Here is a 24,801-nt window from a genome sequence, read left to right as displayed (position 1 = left end):
ACACCTCCAAACATCCAGGTTATGCTTTTCTGTGCACCGAGGTACTGCCATGGCATCTTGTACCTGAGCAGCCATAGCAAATGCAGGAAGGAGTCAGGTGAGACAGGAGACACATGGAAGTCATGAAGCAAGTCACCATCTGGGCAAAGGTGTGAAACTTAGGAAAAGCTTTGAACAGCTGTTACAGAAACCTGTCTTGGTTATCTAGCACTGCTATAACAGAAATACCACAAGTATACCTCTAACAAAGAAAAATTTATTCTCTCTAGGTTACAAGTCCAAATTCAGGGCATTGGCTCCAGAGAAAGGAAGGATTTCTCTCTCTGTTGGCTCTGGACAAAGATCCTTGTCCTCAGTCTTCCCCTGGTTGAGTAGGTTTTCTTTGTATGAACCCAGGGTCTAAAAGGCATGCACTACTCTTGGTACTTCTTTCTTGGTAGTAAGAGGTCCCGAACTCTGCTTGCTCCCCTTTCCTTATAGTGGCTTCTGTTCCTAGTTAAAAGGGTTTCTTAAGAGCGATGCTTTTGAGAGTTACTCGACTCAATGGAACTGGGACTACTCCCTATTGGTCCAGCAAGATGGATTTTTTTTTTTGGAATGTGAATATTGTTCTACATTTTTCATCCATTCTACGAGGGATCTTCTGCTGTGTCCTTCGTCAGAACAGTTGGTTGCTAGCTGGGCACCATTTAGTTCTTCTGGTCTCGGGCTAGAAAAGGCCATGTTTCCTGTGTGCTAGTTTATTATTTGAATCTTTGGTTTCCATCATTCTCTTTTGCTCCAGACAGTAAAGAGCAATAGTTGTATCTTAGATGGTTAACTCCCAAGCTTTTAAGACCCCAGGAGTGCATGCCTTTTAAATGACATATATTAATCTTTTCAGAAAAGCTACTTATATAGGAAGGGCATTAAAATGGAAATGGGCATGAGGTCTGTTGATGGTCATAGAATTAACAGATGGATATAGAATTAGAGTAGAAATAAATCTGAAAAGTACTGTGGAAAGCCATTCAGACAAGCACACAATGACGGCATGCTGTGAATCTGTTGCTGTGATCCCACACATGAATTAGCTTAGAATTCCCTCACTTCACCACACCTAACTTCAAGGGAGGCTGAGAAATAGTCTAGTCAACTGTCTAGGAAGAAAAGAAAAACAGATTTGGTAATCACCCAGCCAGTCTCTTTTACAGGGTATGTTTTAGTTTTGTCTGACTTCAATGATTATTATATCAATATTATCCAAAAATTATCACTATTATAAACACTGAAATATTAAAACTACATAGGTTATTACAACCTCTGAAGCCCTGGTGGCACAGTGGTTAAGAACTTGGCTGCTAATCAAAAGGTCAGCAGTTAGAATACGCCAACTATTCCTTGGAATCCCTATAGGGTGGTTCTACCCTGTCCTATGGGGTTGCTCTGATCAGAATCCATACCATGGTGGTGAGAGTGGGTTTTATATAGATATGTATATATACATATCAAAGTATATGTATATACATATGTATATATGTGTATGGGAGCCCTGGTGGTGAAATCGTTAAGAGTTCAGGCTGCTAACCAAGCATGTTGAAACGCATTTTGTTTGGAATAAACCCATGCATGTATCAACTGGAACCCTCGTAGCAGTACTTTTTGACCTACCCTCGTATATACGCTTCACTGGTTTTGCCTCTCTAGAGAACCCAGTCTAAGACAATAGGATCCAGACTCTCCTAGTTTTAAACCAGCCTTTTCTTGATAAACTGTAGTAAAACTGTCCCTAAAATCATCAACGTTTTCATCTTAAAAAGCTAAAATTAGCTGGGTGGGAACTGGTATTAGATTTTAGGAATGCCAAAATTAAGGAGGAAGAGTTGTATCCGACACTAAAGTAGTGAATACCTTAGAGAATGAGATACAACTTATCATGGTTGCTTTGTCAAAGTTAAAATAACATTAAAGATTGATTACAGCATGGGAACAAAATTCTGATGTTTATTTCATATTTTAGGATGTGTATTTCATTCATTCATTCCATCAGTCAGTGAGTTGGTTAACAAATAACTTTTGGACATATAATTTTTCCTGCATATTATTCTAGAATCTGGTAATAAAAAGACAGAATAAGCAGATATATTCCTTCTCTTATAAAGGTTATAGTCTAGAAAATGCCCCAGGAAAAGTAAATAATTGTAATAGCATTCAATTGCAGTATTTATTCATTATTTGAAAGAAGATTGTAGGTTAGTGTGAAAAAAATACAGTTTTTACTCAAATTAGCTGAATATAAAAATTGGAAATGGTACTAGATATGATTTACACTTTAATGATTTGAATAAAAAGTTGATATTCAGCCTTTTTACAAACTTCATGTTTTGAATTTGGTGTATATCATCTGGTTTTTACAGCGAATACACCAGTGCTTGACATCGGAAAAGAGGTTTTGTGTTATGTTCTACCCTCAATACTCACATTAAAATTGGCCATTGGGTTGAATTCTGTGTTTGCCAACTTTTGGATTTTCTTCATCCATAACCCAGGAGCACTGGCCAGAGACTCGAAGGATATGTATGTATATATATGTGTGTGTGTGTGTGTCTCTGTGTGCTCGTGCGTGTCACAGAATTACTGCATGTGTTTCTTTTTCAATGTGATAATTTAAACAAGTCCCTAGGCTATCTCCCTAGGCTGAAATCTTGAGTGGTGCTTTGCTTAAAGAGCATTCAATTTGTCTTTCTTTCCCTGGGGAATCAGACCTTTTTCTGGGAATTCTAGTCCTCATGTTCAGGGACTGAGGCCTAGAAACAAACGTATATTATTGTGAAGGTCTTCAGGAACTTCAGACCTTTGTAAAACTTTCTAGCATGCTTTAGGGGGTAAACTTGGGAGAGGATCTCAGCAGATCTTTATGCACAGGTAGGTTAAACCAAACGTTTTACCTACTACTAAAGCTAGGTGGGAAACCCTGATGGTGTAGAGGTTAAGTACTACAGCTGCTAACCGAATGGTCAACAGTTTGAATTGGCCAGGCCTACCTTGGGAACTCTATGGGCAGGTCCACTCTGTCCTATAGGGTAGATATGAGTCAAAATTGATGTCAACAGGTTTTTTTTTTATTATTTATTTCTAGATGTGAGGGTCAAGTATATTGAAGGCTCTATCAATTCAAATCAAACTCAGATCTGCAATGGTTTCTTCTCTGTCTCTTTTTCAAGTGACTACAATCCTTGACCATGGATTGCTAAGTGGAAGTGACAGCCGTGTAATGACTTAGGTAAATGTCTTAATAAATTAATAACTGTCTTAATGGCTACTGATAAATGAGACTGAGCATTGTTAAAGGAGATGTGAAAAAATATATAAAAAATCAGTGATCAGTGTTGATTATCTAAGAGAATGGAGAGTTAGCATATTGCTTTTTTACATATGATGAATTTGATATTTTTAGGAAAGGAAATATTTACCAGATAATCTTAATCCAGGTAGAGTTACTGGAAAAACATCAGCTGTAATGAGTTATGACAATACCATATAGCATTTGGAGCACAAAAATAGAAAGATACTACACTTTATCTTCTACCAATGAGATTAATGATAAACTGAGAATTTCACATTTTCTCTGTGCAGATGTCAACGTTCAGGAATTTCTTGAGCATTTTTGAAATCCTAATTATTTATACCCTACGTTAGCCACATTCTTATACTTCTATTGTTAGCAGTTAGGTGTATAAAGAATGAAAGTAATTACATGCCCTAATTTCTTCCATTGTGGATGAAAGCCAGGAAGATATGAAGACATGGTAAAGAAAAAAATAATAAACTTGATTCTATTCACAATGTAAAGCAGTGAATATGATGCTAATTGACAACACAGTGATAATTTTTGAAATTAAATATATGTATATGCATCTGTATACGTCAAAGCCAATATTTAAACTACTTTTAACAGTGAAAAAATACCTCAGGCAAACAGTTCAAAGAACCAACCTCAGTCCTCAGTTGTTCTCTGGTGACTGTATTTCTGAAATTTGTGAAAAGGCAGAGAGAAAACTATTAAGATCTGGGACTCCTAAGTGTTTATGAACAAAAGTAAAGTGATTCTAAATAAAACTTTGACAAGGAATAACCTTCTAAGAGCAAATTTTATTTTACATGTATTCATCTCTTTCGATTTTTCCCATTTAAAGACAAAAGCAACACAATAAATGGCGCCAGGAAATCTCACATGGGTGACTGAGTTCATTCTCATGACAGTCTCAGACCGTCCGGAGCTCCAGGTCCCCCTTTTCTTTGGCTTCCTGGCAATCTATGAGCCGACTTTGGTGGGGAACCTGTGCATCATCACCCACACCAGTGTTGACTCCCAGCTTCATAACCCCAAGTACTTTTTCCTCTGACACTTGACTATCATGAATCTTGGCAATTCTACCATCATTGCCCTTAAAATCCTGGCCAACTTCTTGTTTAAGAAGAAAACTATCTCTTACTACTGTTGAGCAGCTCAACTTGGTGAATTTATTGTTTTTGTTGTGGCAGAGATTTTCATACTGGTCAAAACGGCCTATGATCGCTATGTGGCCATTTGTAACCCTCTTCTCTACGTAGTGGTGGTATCTCGGCAAATCTGCCTTCTGCTAGTATCTCTCATATACCTCTACAGTCTGACCACAGCACTGACTGTCTCTTCCTGTGTGTTTTCTGTATCATACTGTTCTTCCAATGTAATCAACCCTTTTTACTGTGTTAACGTCCCTTTGTTAGCCTTGTCCTGTTCTGATACTTACTTTCCAGAAATAGCAGTGTTTACCTTTTCAGGGATCAATTTGTTTTTCTCCATGATCATTGTTCTAATATCCTGCATTAATATTATCCTTGCCATTTTGAGGATACAGTCCTCAATGCAGAGACAAAAAGCTTTTTCCACCTGTGCTTCTCATATTTTAGTGGTTACTGTGTTCTCTGGGACTCTAATCTTCATGTATTTGCAACCAAGTTCCAACCCCGCATTAGATACTGATAAAATGGACTCAGTCTTTTACACCCTAGTGATACCAATGGTGAATCCCCTCATTAACCGTCTAAGGAACAAAGATGTGAAGGATGCACTGAAGACATTCCTGAATAACCCATGCCAACCGCTCAAACTAATGTAAATATATAACTACAACTATCTTCTATTAAGAATCTCATTTTGCTCCTGAAAAATCTGCTGTAAAGTGAAGAGGCATTAAATATGCAAGCCAATGAAGAGGCATTAAATAGCTAAGAAAAAAAATCTTACTTTCAATGCAAAAATTATTGACGAATTTTTATCCCAATTAAAAATACCCACTATTCCTAGATAGAAAAATATTTCGATTATAAAATGAAAACAAACTTACATTTGTAATAAAAAACAATTTGAAAGTAAATAAATATGCATTATAAATAGAATGCAAGTTATTAAAAGGTTTGTTTTATATACTCTCTAAATAGGTGATCTAAACAGTTTACACTAACTTAAAGTTTGGTAGATTGAATCCAACCTATGGTATCAAGGAAGAAATGATCTGTTGATGTTTTTTCTTTAATATTTCAGCCATGGACAGCCTGTACACATGGGGTTGTCAAGAGTTAGAATAAACTTGAACTCAAATAACAACAGCATCATAGCCTATAAACTAAGACAGGAAAGTCTGAAGTGGGTGGTGGAGATATATGAAAATCATTCCTTGTAAGATGATAGAAAGTTCGATCATTCTCCTTGGTACACCCAGTTTTTGTCCAAGGACTAGACGTTTTATTATAATTTTACATTTTCTTTTTTTTGTACCATATTATCCATTCCTAACCCTTTGCACCATTTTCTTCTTCTATCACCTTTTTTCTTTAATCAATTTTTGTCTTGCACTTAAAATAAATTTATAATCCCAAAAAGCAAACATGCAGAAGGAAATAAACACTAAGCCTAGAATGCTTTGAAAGAGGACACGTGCCACAACAGACTGAAATAAACATAAAAGCATTCTACCTTTTTCCTCCTCTCTCTCAACACACATACACAAAGAAAAATGTATGTTCATCTTATCATGACATAAATTTAAAAGTTTTCCATAGAATATTCTCATACTAAATACTATTGTGTAGAGTTTATTGTCTTTGTAATAAACCATAACATTAAAAATAACTCATTTTATTTAGTGTGTTTCTGGGTAAAAATATTATCAGACCAAAAAATCATCCTTAAAAGGTAACAATTCCCAAGAAACAGTTAACAACAACAGCGAAAAAATAATACTCATAGGAGTTATATCTATATATGTACAGTGCTACTAAGATGTGAAGGAGTGAGGCAGAGTGGGTAAGACATGAGAGGTAAAGGCAGTGTTAGGAAATAAAGTTATGAAATTTTCAGGAAGGTCAGACATAATCTAAAACCAGGAACTGTGAGACTCACATAAGTGAATCAATTTCCAAAGTTGGACATAAATAAGTAGAATAGCTGAAGGTGTAACCTGACCCTAAGAATGCCAGTAAATTTCTATCAGTCCTTAAACTAGCCGAAGTCAGGTTTGGCCCACCCCTGCATGCCCAGAAAGGCCAGATGTGACCATTAATTGAACTCAGTAGAGGATGTGGTAACAACTGGAATGAATCAAAATGAAAATCATCACCTGGACGTTTTTCCGAAGCGAGAGGTCTAACAAGAACCATGTCACCTTCTATTTCCTGACTGCCTTCTAGTATTTTCCCTCCCCAGTACACCTGCGTGGCAGACACCTTGTTGGCCAAATCACATATAAGCCCTGCTTCCGAGTCACATCTGAAGAGTTTCCTCCCAGCTCCTTCATCTGTGGATTATAATGAAGTTATTTTCTCTTTCTCAAAGACCGGTGTCCAGATCATTGACAAATCTGAGCACACTGGACAAGGATTCACTTTCCTGAGTTCATAACAAAGTGACAAAAATCAATATATTTGACAGGTATTTCAGGTCTCAAGAGACAAAATCAGCTACAATCTGATCCCAATAGTCTTTAAGATTTTTAGGTTACTTGCTTATGTGTTTGTTCTTACTTTATTATGGGTGTGTTTGGCTTCACCAGGTTGCAGTTAGAGACTTTTGTTTCCCAGTAGAAAGCTATTCCTTTGGGCCTGGCTAGAATAATACCACTGGAGCAAAGGGGTAAACTCACATTACAATATTTTCAATGCAATTAAAAATAAATGAATGAATAACTAACTAAATAAACAATCAAAGCAGTTGTCCTCAAGTGAATTCTGAGTCAATGTAATCCCAGAGGTGTCAATTAGATTTTCCTCACTGGGTTTTCAATGGTCTCTCAGAAGTAGAGTACTAAGTCTTTCTTTTAACCATTAAACTTTCAGATAGAAGTCAAGTGATTAACCATTTATACCACCCGGGGACTCCTTCCAATGTAATACACTGAAATATGCTATGAAGTTTTGTTCAGCGCTAAATATTTTGTTAAATTAATTAAGGTCAAAATGAGAACTGTAGTGTTTTCTACCTTTAAATTTGGTTTACACATACACATTTTCTAAAAATAATTATGTTGTCTTTTATATTAGTTTCCTATTCTGTAACAGATTACCACACATTTAATGACCAGAAGCAAAGCAAATGCGTTATCTCACAGTTATGGCAATCAGAAGTCCAAAATGAGTCTCACTGTATTTAAAGTAAGGTGTCAGCTAAATGTGTTCCTTCTGGATACCCTAGAGGGGAATGTTTCCTGCCATTGTCAGCCTCTAGATTCTGCAAATATTCCTTGGTTACCAGCCCCTTACAGTCATCTATTGTATCACTCTCACCTCTGATTCCATCTCCTTCTTGGGTTCTCCTGAATGTGTTTTTGCCTTCTAATAACTCTTGTGATTACATTGGGGCACCTGAACAATCCTTCAACACATTATATCAGAAAAGTGCCTTTTGCCATGTATGTAATCTATTCACAGTTTCTGGGAATTAGGAATGGACATCTTTGGGTGTTCGTGATATGGTCTTCCACATCTCATTTGGAATATTTTGTGAACTGAGACAATGGAAAATCTTACACCTCTTTATTTGTTAGAGATCAATGCAATAGTCCCATTAAAATGTACACAATATATGCCCATTATACATTATTTAGCTACGAAATTTGTTCAATACAGAGTATACAGAGACCTCTTTGAATTAAGGATGAATGAAAATATACTTGGCTCAAAGTTCGCAGAAAGTGTGTACCCAGATATACATACATGCACATATCATTTGTTAAAATTCTATTTTGAAATTCTGAATCAAGTCAATTAACTAGCTAGGCATCTCTGTCAAGCAGACATTTGAAATGAAGAAAGATTTGAAAAACAATTTGTCTCTGAACTCCGGTATTCTGTGCTCAAAGTTCACCCTACTGGGCATTAAGACCTACAGACTTCCAGGTAATGCCTATCTCTGTACCAAGGTGGTGCCATGACTTCTTGTACCTGAGCAGCCATAGCAACACTGGGGAGGGTATTGGGGAGACAGGAGATACATGGCAGTCATGAAAAAAGTCACCATCTGGGCAAAGGTGTGAAAGTTAGGAAAGGCTACAAAAGCTTCAAATAGCTGCCACAACAGCCCACAGTCTGTACTGCAGGACAGGCTAGAGCTCACACTCAATTCTAAAAGGGCAGAGCTCTCCTGGTCAGACAGCATGGTCAGTGTGTAAATCTTGGGTGGAACACACACTGAATTCCTCCAAAAGCCTGAGAATAAGAAAAGTGAACAAACTTTCCCAGATTCAGAAGAGTAGTAAACTGCATTACACAAACTTACACCCTAAATTCGTCTCATTGAAAGTCCATGTTATGTTCACTAATGATTCTTTGAGAAATTAATTTTGTTTTGAAGGACTATGATCATGTATCTCGTTATTTTCCATACATCCTCATTCTCTCTGGTTTAGGACTTTTCTGCTGCATCAATAACTAAAAAAGAGGGAGAGAGCAGTGAACATGATTCAGCATTATTTTAATTCAAACACAAAATCAAGGAATTGGAAGGCCTCATAATTTCTATCTAGCATATAATAGAGGTGTTCTTGTCCATTAGAGTCTAGATGAGCTTGAGGAACCTCATGTCAGACATCTGTATATTCATAGGCAACAACAACAAAAAAAAAAACTGCATTAGTGTGGAGAGCAGGCTGGATGAAACCAAATGTAGAAGTAAACAACATGTGAAGAAAGGAGATGAAGAAGACAATGCAACCTAGAGAAGAAAAAGAACCTCATCAACAGAAGATACTAAATCATAAAGGACTTACCAGTACCAACCAATGGGCTCACAGAGAAGGGACACTAAGACTCAACTTTGCTGGTACTCATAACCAGAGCCAACTCGGTCATACGTTGCAGACTGGGAAGCAGTGGGCTGCAGCAGCTCCACCCGGCTCACTCCCAAGCCCTAGAGATATTGCCTATCTCAGTCATATATTGAGGACTAGGGTCCAGGATGTCAGGAAACAGTGGGCTGAGGCAGGTGGCCCGGGCTTACTCTCGACCTTCCTCCTAGTCTAAAACACATTTCTTCCTGCTCTGCTCTCTCGGTCATACATTAAGTGTTGAGATGCAGTGAACTAGGAAGCAGTGGGCTGCGGCAGCTGACCAGGGCTTACTCTTAGTTCACTCCTGACCCAATACACGGTGTTTTGGCCATACATTGAGAGCTAAGGGATAATAAGCCCTTGTGCTCAAGAGATGTGATAGAGATCCATGAGAGCTTCTCGAGGATCGAGGCCAATTTGACAACCAAGCCATCCTGACCAAGCCACGATGACAGACAGCGTGGTCAAGAGTTAGCCTGGACCAGAAGACAACAACGCTCAAGCACCACCTTCACTTGCCATTAGGTGGCTTGATTCCCTCTGCTTTCCCCTGGTGAACTGAGATCTCTGGTGTCCAGGGTAGCCAAGAACCCGTGGGCCTATAATATGAATAACTAATAAAGACATTGTGGAAAGACACCTTTGTAGTAGTCATTGCGACCCCGCCTCATGACAATTAACAAAAATTTCTTCACAAGTTATTCTAATCAGAAAAGCAGTTTGAGCAAAATGGTCAAATTCTTAATGATTAAAAATAACACTTTCTAATACATATATTTTCAAAGATCTAATAGAATTTTGTACTGAATAATAACGGTTATTAATGTTTATCCATTCATAGATGTTATTGTTTTAAGACCTGGATTCATGTGATTATGTATGCAAATTAAAACCCGTATGAATTAGATACGTAAGATAGTTTGATGCTATGACTGAGATGTTTAAAATATTACTTCTTTGTCACAGCTACAAACGGACAGTTCTTTCTTGCTGTGGTATTTTCTATTGTAATCATTTTCCTCATTGTTTGTTCCCCTCTCATGATTATTCAACATTACATTATGTCCTTTTCTCTATATAGCTAGTATATTTTTGTGTTTCTTATCACTTGAATGATTTGACTTTTAATAAACTCAAAATCTATGCCTTATTTACTTCAAACACAGTTTAATTTCAGTAATGTAGACATATCATGAATATGGATACCTATAAGCCCTTGTGCTATATTCTGGAATTGATATATCACAGTCTCACTTCTTATATTTTACTATACATATTATTTTTTTACAATATAAAATGGGCTATATTGCCAGTATGAGGAACCTGGGTCTCAGAGAAGCTAAGTGCTAATCCAGTGTCAGAGCTATGATATAAGATTATGTATAATACCTTAAAATTTGTTTTCTAAAATTAAAGCATATTTTTCCCTAAGGCATGATTTTAAATCAGACTCCAAAGAACTGTATTCAGTCAACAAATGTCAAGATTTGGTATACTATTCAAGAACAACTTACTTTCTTATCATTGAGTAAATCATTATGTTGCTATTTTGAACTAGAAGATAATTGGGGAATATTCCTCTCTGTTCATCTCCTATGGGTTTCGTTAACAGCCAAGCAAGTGGATATAAAAGATCTAAGTAAAACATTTTCCTGGTGTATCTAAACGTGCACATGCTATTTTACAGGTAAGAGAACATAACAGATCATTTGCAGAATATTTAGGAGACAGAACCTAGAATATTCAGGTAGAATATGCTGTGAAGTCCCAGTATTGAAAACTCTATTTCTTCCGTATTGCATTGGTGATTATTATATATCCATCAAAATCTGATTTATTCAGATTTCTACCCAATAATTTAAAACCCATACTTTCTAGAAAAGAACAGAGAATATATGAAATATATACTTAGAGAGGTAAATAAGAGACTCCAAATTGAATGTATGCTTTAGTTTTCCTGATGGAAGAAAATAGTCCATTTCAAATAAGAACAATGGGAAGAAAGGTCTAAATTTAATATGTCAATTGAAAGCAAGAATATTTGAACTATTCAGCTGTCTGTAGGCTTATATTTCGATATAAACAGTGAGGGCAAAATAAATAATGTTTATTTTGCTAGTTAATAAATCTAGAATTCAGATCAGATTATTACTTCATTCATAGTATTTCTCTGGTATTGATGACTTGAAGATACCCAAACACTGCAAGAATGGTGTTTGGTTTTATTTATCATGGGTGGAAGGGGCAATTGCAGAATTAAGACACAGTGTAATAGGAGGCAGTATAAAACCAAGCCAAAGCCATTGCCGATGAGTAGACTCAAACTCATGGCGACCCTATAGACTTGCCCAAAGGGTTTCCAAAGAGTGGCTGGTGGATTTGAACTGCTGACCTTTGGGTTAGCAGCCAAGGTCTTTAACCACTTCCCCAACAGGGTTCCAAGAGGCAGTATAGAAGAACGGAAAGTACATACACTTTGGGATCAGGGAGAGCTGGGATTGAATCTTGATTCTGGTACTGATTAGTTGTGAGGATTGCTATAAACACACTCCACAGTAATGTGCAGAAAATTCCGTTCTCTTTTTACAAGAAATGATAGCTGTTATTATTTCTCTCCTTTGCATTATAAGTCTTTCAATGTTGGGCCCAAGATATCTGGACTTATCTTCTTTCTCTTAAAATGATGTTTATGGAAGTGACTTTGCATTAATTTCTTAAAATCGAGCCCTTTAAATTCTTCAATAATCATAATCACTTTCTCTTTATGACTTTGACTCCTTTCTAAATGTGCTAACATAGACTTAGTCATGCTCACCCTAACTTCTGACATACAGCAGAAAAGCTTTCCAAGTTTAACTCAAGACCCTAACCTTTTCTTTTTTTTTTTTTCTTTTACCATTTTCTTTATAGCAAGCCAAATTAAGCCCAATGTAATGTGACAAATCTATTGTTGCAATCTGGGTGACTTTTATTCTTACCACTGGATCACACAAGTCACAAAATTCCTACCGTCTAAAGAATAAGCTTATTTCATATTTATGAAACTTTACTAATAAAAATTGCACCTTTTTATGATATGAAAAGGCAGAAGAACATGAATAAATCCACCTTTAGAGCACTTTTTAATCATAATATGATTCATTTGATTTGATCCTAACAAAATAATGTTTCAGTGCATATTGATATTACAAGTACTTAAATTTCTGGGTACATATATTTTTCAGTGTTTTCATTAAAATGTGAATTTTCTGACCCAAATTTAATTTTTGAAATGAATACATCTGATGACAAAATTTCAATTTTATTTATCTGTTTCATTTATACCCAAAATTGAAATATTTAAAGGAAATTGGTGTGTGTGTGTGCATGTGTGTGTGTATACACGTCCAAATTGTGTCTGAATAGCTTCATCATTAAACTTTTTTGCTAATTTAAGGAGGAGTAAACTTTAGAGGGAAAGTCTAATGACACTCACAGCTTCTAATCAAAGAACTGAGCGATGAGCATGAATCTTCAGATTCTAAATCCTATGTTATTTACCTTGTACCATTGTGAATTCAGGTATAGTGTTGAACTGATGTCAAGAGTTGTATTAGAAACCACATTTTTCCTTAGACTCCTAATAATATTTTTAAAAATATAATCAATTCATTTCATTTATCAATGTTTGTATTTGATTTCTATTGAATATTTTTATCTTATTTACATGAATACTTTTGTCTCAATATCCCTTTCTCAATACCCATGTTCACCTCTCGCCCCTCCCATGACAGTTCTCAAACTAAGGAATCTATTTAGGAATTTCTAATTCAGTGAAACAGCTTTTTAATAAAATGATATGTTTATAAACATTTTTTGGTTCTATAGTCTTTCAAATATATTAAGATAATTAACTGGCTTATGACTTCTAGTCTGTTTTGCCTTAAGTTTTTATTTCCAGTAAAGGTAATTCAATCTAAAATGTATTACCTTCCTAAGGAAATATTTTCTGTAAATACTGACAATTTTTCTAGATAATTCTGACACTATTTTTCTGAGGATACTATAGATAGTTGGATTTGTTCCCCTTTAATCACTCTAATCTAAATAGTACTATCTCTTATTGAGAGATCCTGATCAAAGTGCTAAAACTGGAGCTTGATTTAGGTTATAAATATAAATAGCTTACAGATTATTGTTTGTAGCAGATCATGTATCCACAAGACTGATTCAAAATTCCTAATCAGTAGATACAGTAATTTGAGATGAAGCTTGGAGAGAATATGTAAAAATAAGAATTGCAATAAAATAGCTTTATAGTATATGTCCTCCAACCAGGTAACTCTTTGACTCCTTATTTGTTTAGCCATGGGGCCATTTAGGTAATAGCTAATTTATTCTTTTTACAATTCATCACTTTCTTTCTTTTTAATCTTAAATATTGTCTTATATCTACTTGAATGATTCTTTAAAATATTTTATGAACTACTTTAATACCTAGATAACAGTTACTTAACTGACTTAGCTGTTATTTCACTGAGTCCACAATCAACACATAAACAATAATAAAAACTTGAAAGAAATTTCCTCATGAGAAATACTTTGAAATCATGAATGTCATGATTGCTCTTCTCTTTTTATTTTTTAATCTTTCCAATAATTTCTTATATTTTCACCAGAAACACTTGAGGGAGTAGAAAAACATATAGATTGTCAAAAATAGAAATAGTCAAATGTGTAGCCAAAAAAGGAAAACACGATATATTGAATTTAAGAAAGGTATATGAATGAAACATAAACCATCATACACTTTTTTCATTCAGTTATAGTGAATTTTTCCCCAGAAAGCATCTTGACAAAGTCTCTTCTGCAAAACCCAAGAACGACTAATGAAAGTGGAGAATGTTCAGAGAGTAGCTCATTAAATATTTCAGTACCAGTTAGTGCTACTCTATAGTACCAACTCGATTCCAAACATTTCATATTTTCCATTATTTTAAAGATTAAATTTTATTAAGTTATTTTTCTCTCTCAATGTTTATCCCAGTCATGGGAGATAAACATTAATATCTTCATTTTACAGGTGAGAAGATTGTAGCAAATAATTTTAAACAATTGCTGAAAGAGCTAGAATGTTCTACTCTAATCCTCTGTCCATTGACACACTATCTCAAGTATTTGATGTGAGAAGGAAATTTCTTTGAAGAAATAACTGTCTTTAATAAATAACCTAGTTTACCCACTTATTTAGGAAATGACATGAATTTAAAGAAGTCTTTTAATGAATAAGATAATTTAATAAAAAAACTAGTTAGCCCAATTAATTTGGGAATGACATGATTTTAACCAATGACTCAATGTCTTTATCTTCCATTTGATTCTGCAGAGAATGGTACTGACTCTTTATTCATTGTCTTGTTGTCTTAGGTATCGCAGCTGATAAATCATGCATTTTTGAAAAACCAATATAAGTATGGACTTAACACTCCTTTGAGTCACAATACTGTGCATGCCTGTCTTAGAAATACAAATTGTGATTACATGAATATTTTGAAGTTTGATCCATGACGGGTCAACATGAAAAATGACACAGAAGTCACCACATTTGTATTGAAGGGCTTCACAGAAAATCGTGGTCTTCAGGTCATCTTATTTTTTCTATTTCTAGCAATCTACCTCTTTACTCTGATAGGAAATTTAGGACTGGTGATATTGGTCATCGGGGATTCCCGGCTCCACATCCCCATGTACTATTTTCTGGGTGTGTTATCTTTCTTGGATGCCTGCTATTCCTCAGTGATTACCCCAAATATGTTAGTAAATTTTATGTCAAAGCATAAAGCCATTTCATTCCTTGGATGTGCAACACAAATATTTCTTGGTGTTACTTTTGGGACCACAGAATGCTTTCTTTTGGCTGCAATGGCTTATGATCGCTATGTAGCAATCTACAACCCACTTCTCTATTCAGTTAACATGTCACCCAGAGTCTACGTGCCACTCATCACTGCTTCATATGTTGGTGGGATTTCACATGCTACTTTACAAACAGGAGCAACTTTTAGCCTCTCCTTCTGTGCATGCAATGAAATCAGACATGTCTTTTGTGAAATTCCTCCTCTCCTTGCTATGTCCTGTTCTGACACTCACATCAACCAGCTTCTACTCATCTACGTTGTAGGTTCTATTGAGATATTCACCATCCTGATTGTCCTGATCTCCTATGGTTTCATTTTGTTGGCCATTCTGAGAATGCATTCTGCTGAAGGGAGAGGAAAAGTCTTTTCCACTTGTGGCTCTCACCTAACTGGAGTGTCAATTTACCATGGAACAATCCTCTGCACTTATGTCAGACCAAGTTCTAGCTTTGCTTTGGATCATGACATGATAATGTCAATATTTTACACTGTTGTGATACCCATGCTGAATCCCATTATCTACAGTTTGAGAAACAAAGACGTAAAAGAAGCAATGAAAAAAGTGTTTGGGAGAATTCAGTTTATCAATAAAGTATATTTTTAGCACTAAAAATGAAAAAGCTCAGGAGTCATGGACTATGCCTCCATGTGAAGATACGACAAAGATGAAATTTTTGTTTCAGTTTATTAGTGTCTTTCTATTTTTCTTGAAAATTTTGAAATAAAAATCATAGTCAACCCTCATCTTTTATAACTATTATAACACATACAGAAAAACTATGCCATCAATTTGCTTCTGACATGTTCATACTGAAACACGTGTATATGTGCAGGTGCGCATGTTTATATATACATATATATATACACACATACCCGTAATAATTCTGATATATGTATATACACATATATATGTATTTAATCCTTTTTTAAATTATTGTATATTTTGTTCTCTTGCTTATAAATATCTATTGGGATATGGAATAAATAAAACATAGTTATTTAGTATATTGTCACTGTCATTCGGTGCCATCGAGTCAGATCCCACTCACAGCAACCATATGTCCAACAGAATGAAACACTGCCTGATGGTGCACCATTCCCACAATGGATGTTATGCTTGAAGCCATTGTTGCATCCGATGTGTCAATCCATCTCATTGAGGGCCTTTCTCTTTTTCACTGACACTCTACTATCTATGATGTCCTTCTCCAGGGATTGATCCTCCTGATAACATGTTCTATGTACGTCAATTGAAGCCCATTCATCTTGGTCATAATGGCCTAACATGGTTATGAGGACATCTGCAATCCTCTGCTTTACATCTTGGTGGTATCACCACAGAACTGCCTTCTGCATGTTGTTTTTGCTAGATATCATCAGGACTTACAGCAACCTTATGTGCAACAAAGGCTAACCCTCTGCTTTACCAGGCATGGCGTCTTTCTCCAGGGACTGATCCCTCCTGATAGTATGTCCAAAATTTGTGAGACTTAGCCTCACCATTCTTGCTTCTAAGGAGCATTCTGGTTGTACTTCCCCAAGACAGATTTCCTCTTTCTTTTGGCATTTCATGGTATAACCAATAATTTTTACAACAACACAATTCAAAGATGTCAATTTTTCTGTCTTCCTAATTCACCGTCCGCTTTTGCATGCATATGTGGCTATTGAAAATACGATGCCTTGCATCAGGTGCACCTTAGTCTTTGAGGCGACATCTTTGCTTTTTAACACTTTAAAGAGGTCTTTGGCAGCAAATTTGCCCAATGCAATGGGTCTTTTGATTTCTTCATGAGTGTTGATTTGTTGATTGTAAATCCAAGTAAAATGAAAACCTTGACAACTTCAAGCTTTTCTCCGTTTATCATGATGTTGCTCACCGGTCCAGTTGTGAGGACTTTTGTTTTCTTTATGTTGAAGTGCAATCCATAGTGAAGGCTGTGGTCTTTCATTTTCATCAGTAAGTGCTTAATGTTCTCTTCATTTTCAGCAAGTAAGGCTGTGTCATCTGCATAACATAGGTTGTTAATGAATCTTCCTCTAATCCTGATGCTGTGTTTTTTTCTTATAATCCAGGTTCTCAGATTATTTGTTCAGCATACACGGTGATTAAGTACGGAGAAAGGATACAACCCTGAAGCATATCTTTCCTGACATTAAACCATGCCTCTTCTTCTGTCCAAACGATTGCCTCTTGTTTTATGCACAGATTCCTCATGACCACAATTAAGGCTTCTGGAATTCCTATTCTTTGCAAAGTGATCTATAATTCGTTATGATCCAATCAGTAGAAGGCCTTTGCATACTCAATAAAACACAGCTAAACATCTTTCTGGTATTCTCTGCTTTGGTAAGGGTCAGTTTGACATCAGCAATGATAACCCTGGTTCCGTGTCCACATCTGAATATGGCTTGAATTTTTGGCAGTTCCCTGTTGATGTACTACTGCAGCTGCTTTTGAATGATCTTCAGCAAGATTTTAATAAAAAAAAAAAAAATGATAATGTTCAATAATTTCCACATTTCTTGGGATCACCGTTCTTTGGAATAGGCTTAAAAATGGATCTCTTCCAGTTGGTTGGCCAGGTAGCTGACTTCCAAATTTCTTGTCAAAGAGCGAGCACATCCAGCAATGCTTCTGTTTGTCGAAACATCTCAATTGGTATTCCATCATTTCCCGATGACTTGTTTTTTGCCAATGACTTCAGTGCAGCTTGGCCCTCTTCCTTCACTACCATCAATTCTTGATCATATACTACCTCCTGAAATGGTTGAACACTGACCAACTGTATTTGGTATAGCGACTTCACATACTTATCTCATCTTCTTTTGATACTGTGTCTTTTAATATTTTCTCTGTAGAATCCTTCAAGATTGCAACTCAAAGATTTTATTTTTCTTTATTCAGTTATTTCAACTTGACAAATGCCAAGCATACTCTTCATTTTTTGGTTTCCTAACTCCAGGTCTTTGCACATGTCATAATAATACTTTACTCTTCTGGAGACACCTTTCGAAATCTCTTGTTCAGCTCTTTTACTTCATCATTTCTACCATTTGCTTTAGCTACTAGAAGTTCGAGAGCAAGTTGCAGAGTCTCTTTGGACATCCATTTAGGTTCTTCCTTTCTTTCCTGTCTTTCAAATGACCTCTTACTTTCTTCATGTATGATGTCATTCCATAGGTTGTCTGGTCTTAGGTCATTAGTGCTCAACGTGTCAAATATATTCTTGAGATAGTCTCTAAACTTAGGTGGGATATACTCAACATCATACTTCAGCTCTCATGGACTTGTTGTAATTTTCTTCAGCTTTAACCTGAATTTGCATATGAACAATTGACGGTCTGTTCGGAAGTTTGTCCCTGGCCTTGTTCTGACTGATGATATCGAGTTTTCCCACTGTCATTTTCCACAGATGTAGTAGATTTAATTCCTGGGTATTTCATCTTGGGAGGTCCATGTGTGTTGTCAATTTTTTTGCTGTTGGAAGAAGGGATTTGCAATGAAAAAGGTCACTGGTCTTGCAAAATTCTATTATGTGATCTCTAGCATCTTTTCTATCCCTAAGGTCATATTTGCCAGCTACCAATCCTTCTTCTTTGTTTCCAACTTTCAAATTCCAATCACCAGTAATTTTCATTGCATCCTGATTGTATGTTCCATCAAATTCAGACTACAGAGTTGGTAAAAATCTTCACCTTCTTCATCTTTAGCCTTAGTGGTTGGTGTGCAAATTCGAGTAATAGTCATATTAGCTTGTCTTCCTTGTAGCCATATGGGTATTATCCCATGACTGACAGCATTGTATTTGAGGCTAGATCTTGGAATATTCTTTTTGAAGATGAATGCAACACCATTCCTCTTCAAGTTGTCATTCCGGGCATGGTAGACAAAATGATTGTCTGGTTCAAAATGACCAATACCAGTCTCTTACATCTCACTAATGCCTAGGATATCAATCTTTATGTGTTCCATTTCATTTCTGATTATTTCCAATTTTCCTAGATTCCTACTTCTTACTTTCTAGGCTCTGACTATTAATGGATGTTTGCAGTTGTTTCTTCTCCTTGTGGGTCTTACTGCATCACCAAATGAAGGTTCCAAAAGCTTGAGTCTGTCCATATCAGTAAGGTCACTCTACTTTGAGGAGGCAGCTCTTCCCCGGTCATATTTTGAGTGCCTTCCAATCTGAGGGCTCATCTTCCAGCACTATATCAGACAGTGTTCCGGAGTTATTCAGAAGGTTTTCACTGGCATTCTTTTCAGAAGTATGTCAGCTAAATCCTTCTCCCTAGTCTGTCTTAACCTAGAAGCTCAGCTGAAACCCATCCACCATGAGTGACCCTGTTGGTACTTGAATACCGGTGGCACAGCTTTCAGCATCACAGCAACACACAAGCCCCCACAGTTGGACAAAGTGACATACATGTGGAGGAATATCTCAATAGAACCCACAGTGCAGAAGAGTAGAAGCTGGTTGATGTGAGTGTCAGAACAGGAGAGAGCAAGGAGTGGAGGGATACCACAAAAGACATGTCTGATTTCACTGGATGCACAGAACAACAGGCTAGAAGTCTTTACTATGTGTAAAGTAGAATGCAAAAGGACACCAACATATGAAGCAGTCATGAGTGACACATAGACTGTGGGTGACATATTAACTGAATACAGAAGTATGTTGTAGATTGCTGCATATTGGTGATATGCCTTGGTCACCAAGAAAACCATTCTGCGTTCCAAAAGTGACAAAGAGCAGCACCTTTGTTGCACATCCAATGAATGAAATGGCTTTATCCTCTGACAGAAAATTAACCAACTTTTTAGTGGCAAAAAATGAAAAATAGTAGGCATCTAAGAATGATACCACACTCAGAATTAGTACATGGGGTTCTGGAGTCAGGAACCCATCATGACTAATAAAACCAGTCCCATGTTTCCCACCTGAATAAAAATACAGATTGCAACAAATAGTAAAAAGAGATACAGTTGTAGCTCAAAATCATCTCTGAAGACCAGCAATGTAAATACACTGTCTTCAGTGATGTTCTTTAAATGAATCTTGTATGGATCCTGTCATGATGACAGTACTGACATTTTCGACGTTATTTATAGGTTTTAAATACAACTGGATTCTCTTGTTGGTAAAGAATTAACATATTTGCTGCTAACTGAAATTCCGGTGGTTCAGCTCTACCCAGAGGCAACTCAGAAGAAAGAACTGACAATCTACTATAAAAAATCAGCCTTTGAAAATCTGGTGGAGTAGATCTACTCTGACACACTTGGGATCACCTTGAATTGGAATCTACTATGCAATTAGATGGCAACTGGTAATTGCAATACTCTGTGAAACAAAGTGCACCCAACTACATCTTCTTGTTTGTTCCTGAGAGGGGCATAATAACATCCTAGGCAATGATGGGACTAAAACCCAAAAACCAAATCCATTGCTCTCTGTTGATTCTAACCCCTAGTGACCCTTTAAGACATAGTAAAACTGCCCCGTAGGGTTTCCATCTTTGTTACTGCCTTCTGCCTTTGGGCTTGTCAGTAAAATAATAGTGTCTCTTGGTTTTTCTCTGGATATTCTTGGTGGTGTAATTTTTAGGCAACCCTTGAAGACCTGCTCTTGCCTGTAGAGCAAGAATGTGATTTAATGAATGAAAGTATATTTTATACCAAATCTGGTCCTGTTAAAGCAATGATCTACTTTATTGTAGGGAAAGGGAGAATTGATAGAAGGGTAAAGCTTCTTCAAAGAGGTATTTCTGTTGGGTAGTCTTTAGGAAAATCATAACCGTTAGTGTTTATGACACAGTCCACGAGCAACACAAATGGGTAAAATATTGGCTACTAATCGAAAGTTTAGCAGATAAAATTCACTCAGAGGTGCCTCAGAAGAAAGGCCTGGTGATATACTTCTGAAAAATCAGCCAATGAAGCCTTATGGAACACACAGTGCTGCTCTGACACGCATGGCATTGCTGTGAGTCAGAGTCAACTAGATGACAAATTGTTGGTTGTGTTCATGACTTGTTGATTTCAATTTAAGAGGCTATAGACATTAACCCAAAAAACAAACCAACAATAAATGTTGCCTTCTATCAATTCTGACTCATAGCAACCCTGCAAGAGAGAGTAGAACTGCTGTACGGTTTTCCAAGGAGCTGTTGGTGGGTTTGAACTGATGACTTAGCAGCCAAGTTCTTAACCACTGTACCATCACGTCTCCCTATACAGGCTAAAACCAAAATATCAAACTCATTGTCATTGAGTCAATTCTGACTCACAGAGACTCTGCATGACAGAGTGGAACTTTCCCACAGGGTTTCTAAGAAAGGCTGGTGGATTTGAAATGCCAGCCTTTTGTTTAACAGCTGAGCTCTTAACCGCTGCACAGCCAGGGCTCCCTATAGAAACTAGGAACCCCAAAACATAGAATCTAATTTTTTTCTTTTTTTTTTTAATATAGCATGTTCCACCAGTAAGAATAAAAATATATCAGTTCCTCAACTCTTATACAGTTACAGGGTCAGAAAACACGAAGTACCAGGTGTCCATCAGAACAGTACTACAAAGACTGGGCTTCAGAAGAAAGAAAGCCATGATAGCAGCTACCAGGTATTGTTAAGTGGATTCAAGGGGCTAGGAATTTTATAGGCATTACTGTATTGTCTTAGTTATCTAGTGCTGCTGCAACAGAAATACTACAAGTGGATGACTATAACAAAGAAATTTATTTTCTCACAGTCTAGTAGGCTAGAAGTCCAAATTTAGGGCATTAGCTCCTGGAGAAACCCTCTCTCTGTTGGCTCTGTAGGAAAGTCCTTCTTGTCAGTCTTCCCCTGGAGCAGAATCTTCTCTGCACAGGAACCCCCAGTCCAAAGAATGTGCTCTGTTTCTGGTGCTTCTTTCTTGGTGGTATGACCAGCTCAGCTTGATGTGTTACTTGACCTCTCAGCCCTCGAGCCTCACGCTCATGTCTTACCTGCTGGGGCAAGTGTTCCAAAGCTCAGCAACTTCACCAATAAATACTTGGAGGCAACCCACTCCACCAGGAAGCCTCCTGTGCATGGACACTCAGCTCTCTTGATCTGTGGGTCAGCTCCAACACTGTCTGGCAATGGTCTGGGTTCTCTTGCTGCTAGTTCACTGTTGCTGGTGGTCCTCTGCTGCTGTTTATCACCACCTGAGCCTTCTCTGGTGTTAACAGTTCTCCTCACTTCCTTCTTAGTCTTCTATTCATTCACAGCTTCAAAGCGTGTTCCACATTGTAGCTATCTGTTAGAGCAGCACACCAATTTCTGGGTCTCAAATTCTGTCTTAGTTATGTAGTGCTGGTGTTACAGAAATACCACAAGGGAATGGCTTTAACATAGAGAAATTTATTTTCTCACAGTATAGTAGGCTAGAAGTTCAAATTCAGGACATGAGCTCCAGGGGAGGGTTTCTCTTTCTGTTGGCTCTGAAGGAAGATCTTTCTTGTCAATCTTCACCTAGGCTAGGAATTTCTTGGCACAGAAATCCCCATCCAAAGGACGCCCACTGCTCATGGTGCTTCTTTCTTGGTGGTGTAAGGTCATACCTCTCTACTTGTTTCCCTATTCTTTTATCTCTTATAAGATAAAAGGTGGTACAGGCCACACTCCAGGGAAACTCCCTTTACATTGAGTCAGGGATGTGATCTTAGTAAGGGTATTACAATCCTAAGCTAAGCTCCTTTAACAAAAAATTGCAATCACAAAATGGAGAACAACCACGCAATGCTGGGAATCATGGCCAAACCAAGTTGACACATATTTTGGGGGAACACAATTCAATCCATGACATGTATATAATCTACATAGCACCCTGAACACTAAATAATTTAGTGCTGTTTTATAGATGAGAGAAAGAAATGAAGCCTAGCTAGACATAAAACTTGACCAAGGTCAACCAGATAGATACTAGTCATGCAAGGATTCACTCCATATTTCTCTAATCCCACTTGACCATATGCAATCCCATGGTGCCATGTCATTATTCTGGAATCATCAGCCCCTAAAGTAATACAAAAATAACATTCTCACATTTTTGAATTAGTTGTTAAAGTCATCCACCTTAAATAGGCATGAAATTGGAAAATGTATATATATCGAAAATGGTTTCTAGAGAAAAATATGTTTTAAAAGAATTTGTACCCTCCATGAGAAAAAAAAAAATTATAATCACAAATTAAGCATATAACAGAATGCCGGTTGAAATTTCATTTTCTTTCTGTTTAATAATTTCCCAGACTTTTAAATTTGTTTCTGTTTTTAGGTGCTATAGAGTCAATTTTGACTCATAGTGACCCTAAGTATGATAGAAGAAAACACTGCCCAGTCCTGGGCCATCCTCACAATCATGTTTTAATTTTTAAATATAGCTACTTAATTCTACTATTCTGATACCATCCATAAGGAAAATCAAAGCAAATTTCTGATTTCCACCTTTATTGACTTACTTATGTAGGGGGTCCTTTCTGTTTTCTATGTTCTCAGGAAACATTCAGTTTTTAATACAAGTCTGAATTATCTAGAATCACCTAATTCAGATTTAAATACCGAGACATATACTCTAGTTGGAGATTAAAATTTCAAACTTCTAAAATATTTTGTATGGGATGACTTTTTTTCCTCCTACCTGTAGAAATGAACTGCTCACTCAAAGTATGCTATGATTGTGTTTGGATTCTTAAACATTTCTCTTGAGCTCGTCTTGTAGCCCACAGGGGATACACCAAGGAGAAAAATTGCTAATCCTCTTTTGGGACAGAAAAGTAACAACAACAACAACAAAATACATGATAGATAGATAGATGATATAGATAGATAGATGATAGATAGATAGTTGATAGACAGATGATAGATAGCTAGATAGATAGTAGATAGATGATAGATAGACAGATGATAGATAGATTAGATAGATGATAGGTTAGATAGATGATAGATACATAGATGATAGATAGATTAGATAGATAGATGATAGATAGATTAGATTGATAGATTAGATAGATGGATAGTAGATAGATAGATGATAGATAGATTAGATAGATAGATGAGAGATTAGATAGATAGATGATAGACAGATGATAGATACATAGATGATAGATAGATTAGATAGATAGATGATAGATTAGATAGACAGATAGCTGATAGATTAGATAGGTAGATGATAGATAGATTAGATAGATGATAGATTAGATAGATGATAGATAGATGGATAGATAGATTAGATAGATGATAGATTGATAGATCAGATAGATAGATGATAGATAGATAGATAGATAGATAGATAGATAGATAGATAGATAGATAGATAGATAGATAGATAGATGATAGATAGATACATAGATAGATGATAGATAGATAGGTAGATAGACAGACAGATAGACAGATAGACAGACAGATAGATGATGGCAGGCAGGCAGGCAGGCAGATAAATGATCCGACCAAAAAAACCAAACCCAGTGCCGTCGAGTAATTTCCGACTCATACTGACCCTATAGGACAGAGTAGAACTGCCCCATAGAGCTTTC

The 24,801-nt window shown here is 36.5% G+C and overlaps 1 protein-coding gene across 1 annotated transcript; it reads left to right on the top strand.

Annotated features, from left to right (window-relative positions):
* The first annotated feature begins 14,807 nt into the window (after positions 1–14,807).
* On the top strand, positions 14,808–15,845 carry LOC126079900 (olfactory receptor 5T2-like). The gene has a single exon (XM_049891258.1). It carries the CDS (start codon positions 14,901–14,903, stop codon positions 15,843–15,845), a length of 945 nt encoding a protein of 314 aa, XP_049747215.1. The 5' UTR covers positions 14,808–14,900.
* Positions 15,846–24,801: the final 8,956 nt, after the last annotated feature.

The sequence above is a fragment of the Elephas maximus genome, chromosome 7 (assembly GCF_024166365.1).
Source record: "Elephas maximus indicus isolate mEleMax1 chromosome 7, mEleMax1 primary haplotype, whole genome shotgun sequence".
Taxonomy (NCBI): Eukaryota; Metazoa; Chordata; class Mammalia; order Proboscidea; family Elephantidae; genus Elephas; species Elephas maximus.
The sequence above is the reverse complement of the archived record's forward strand: the minus strand, read 5'-3'. Positions and strand labels throughout refer to the sequence as shown.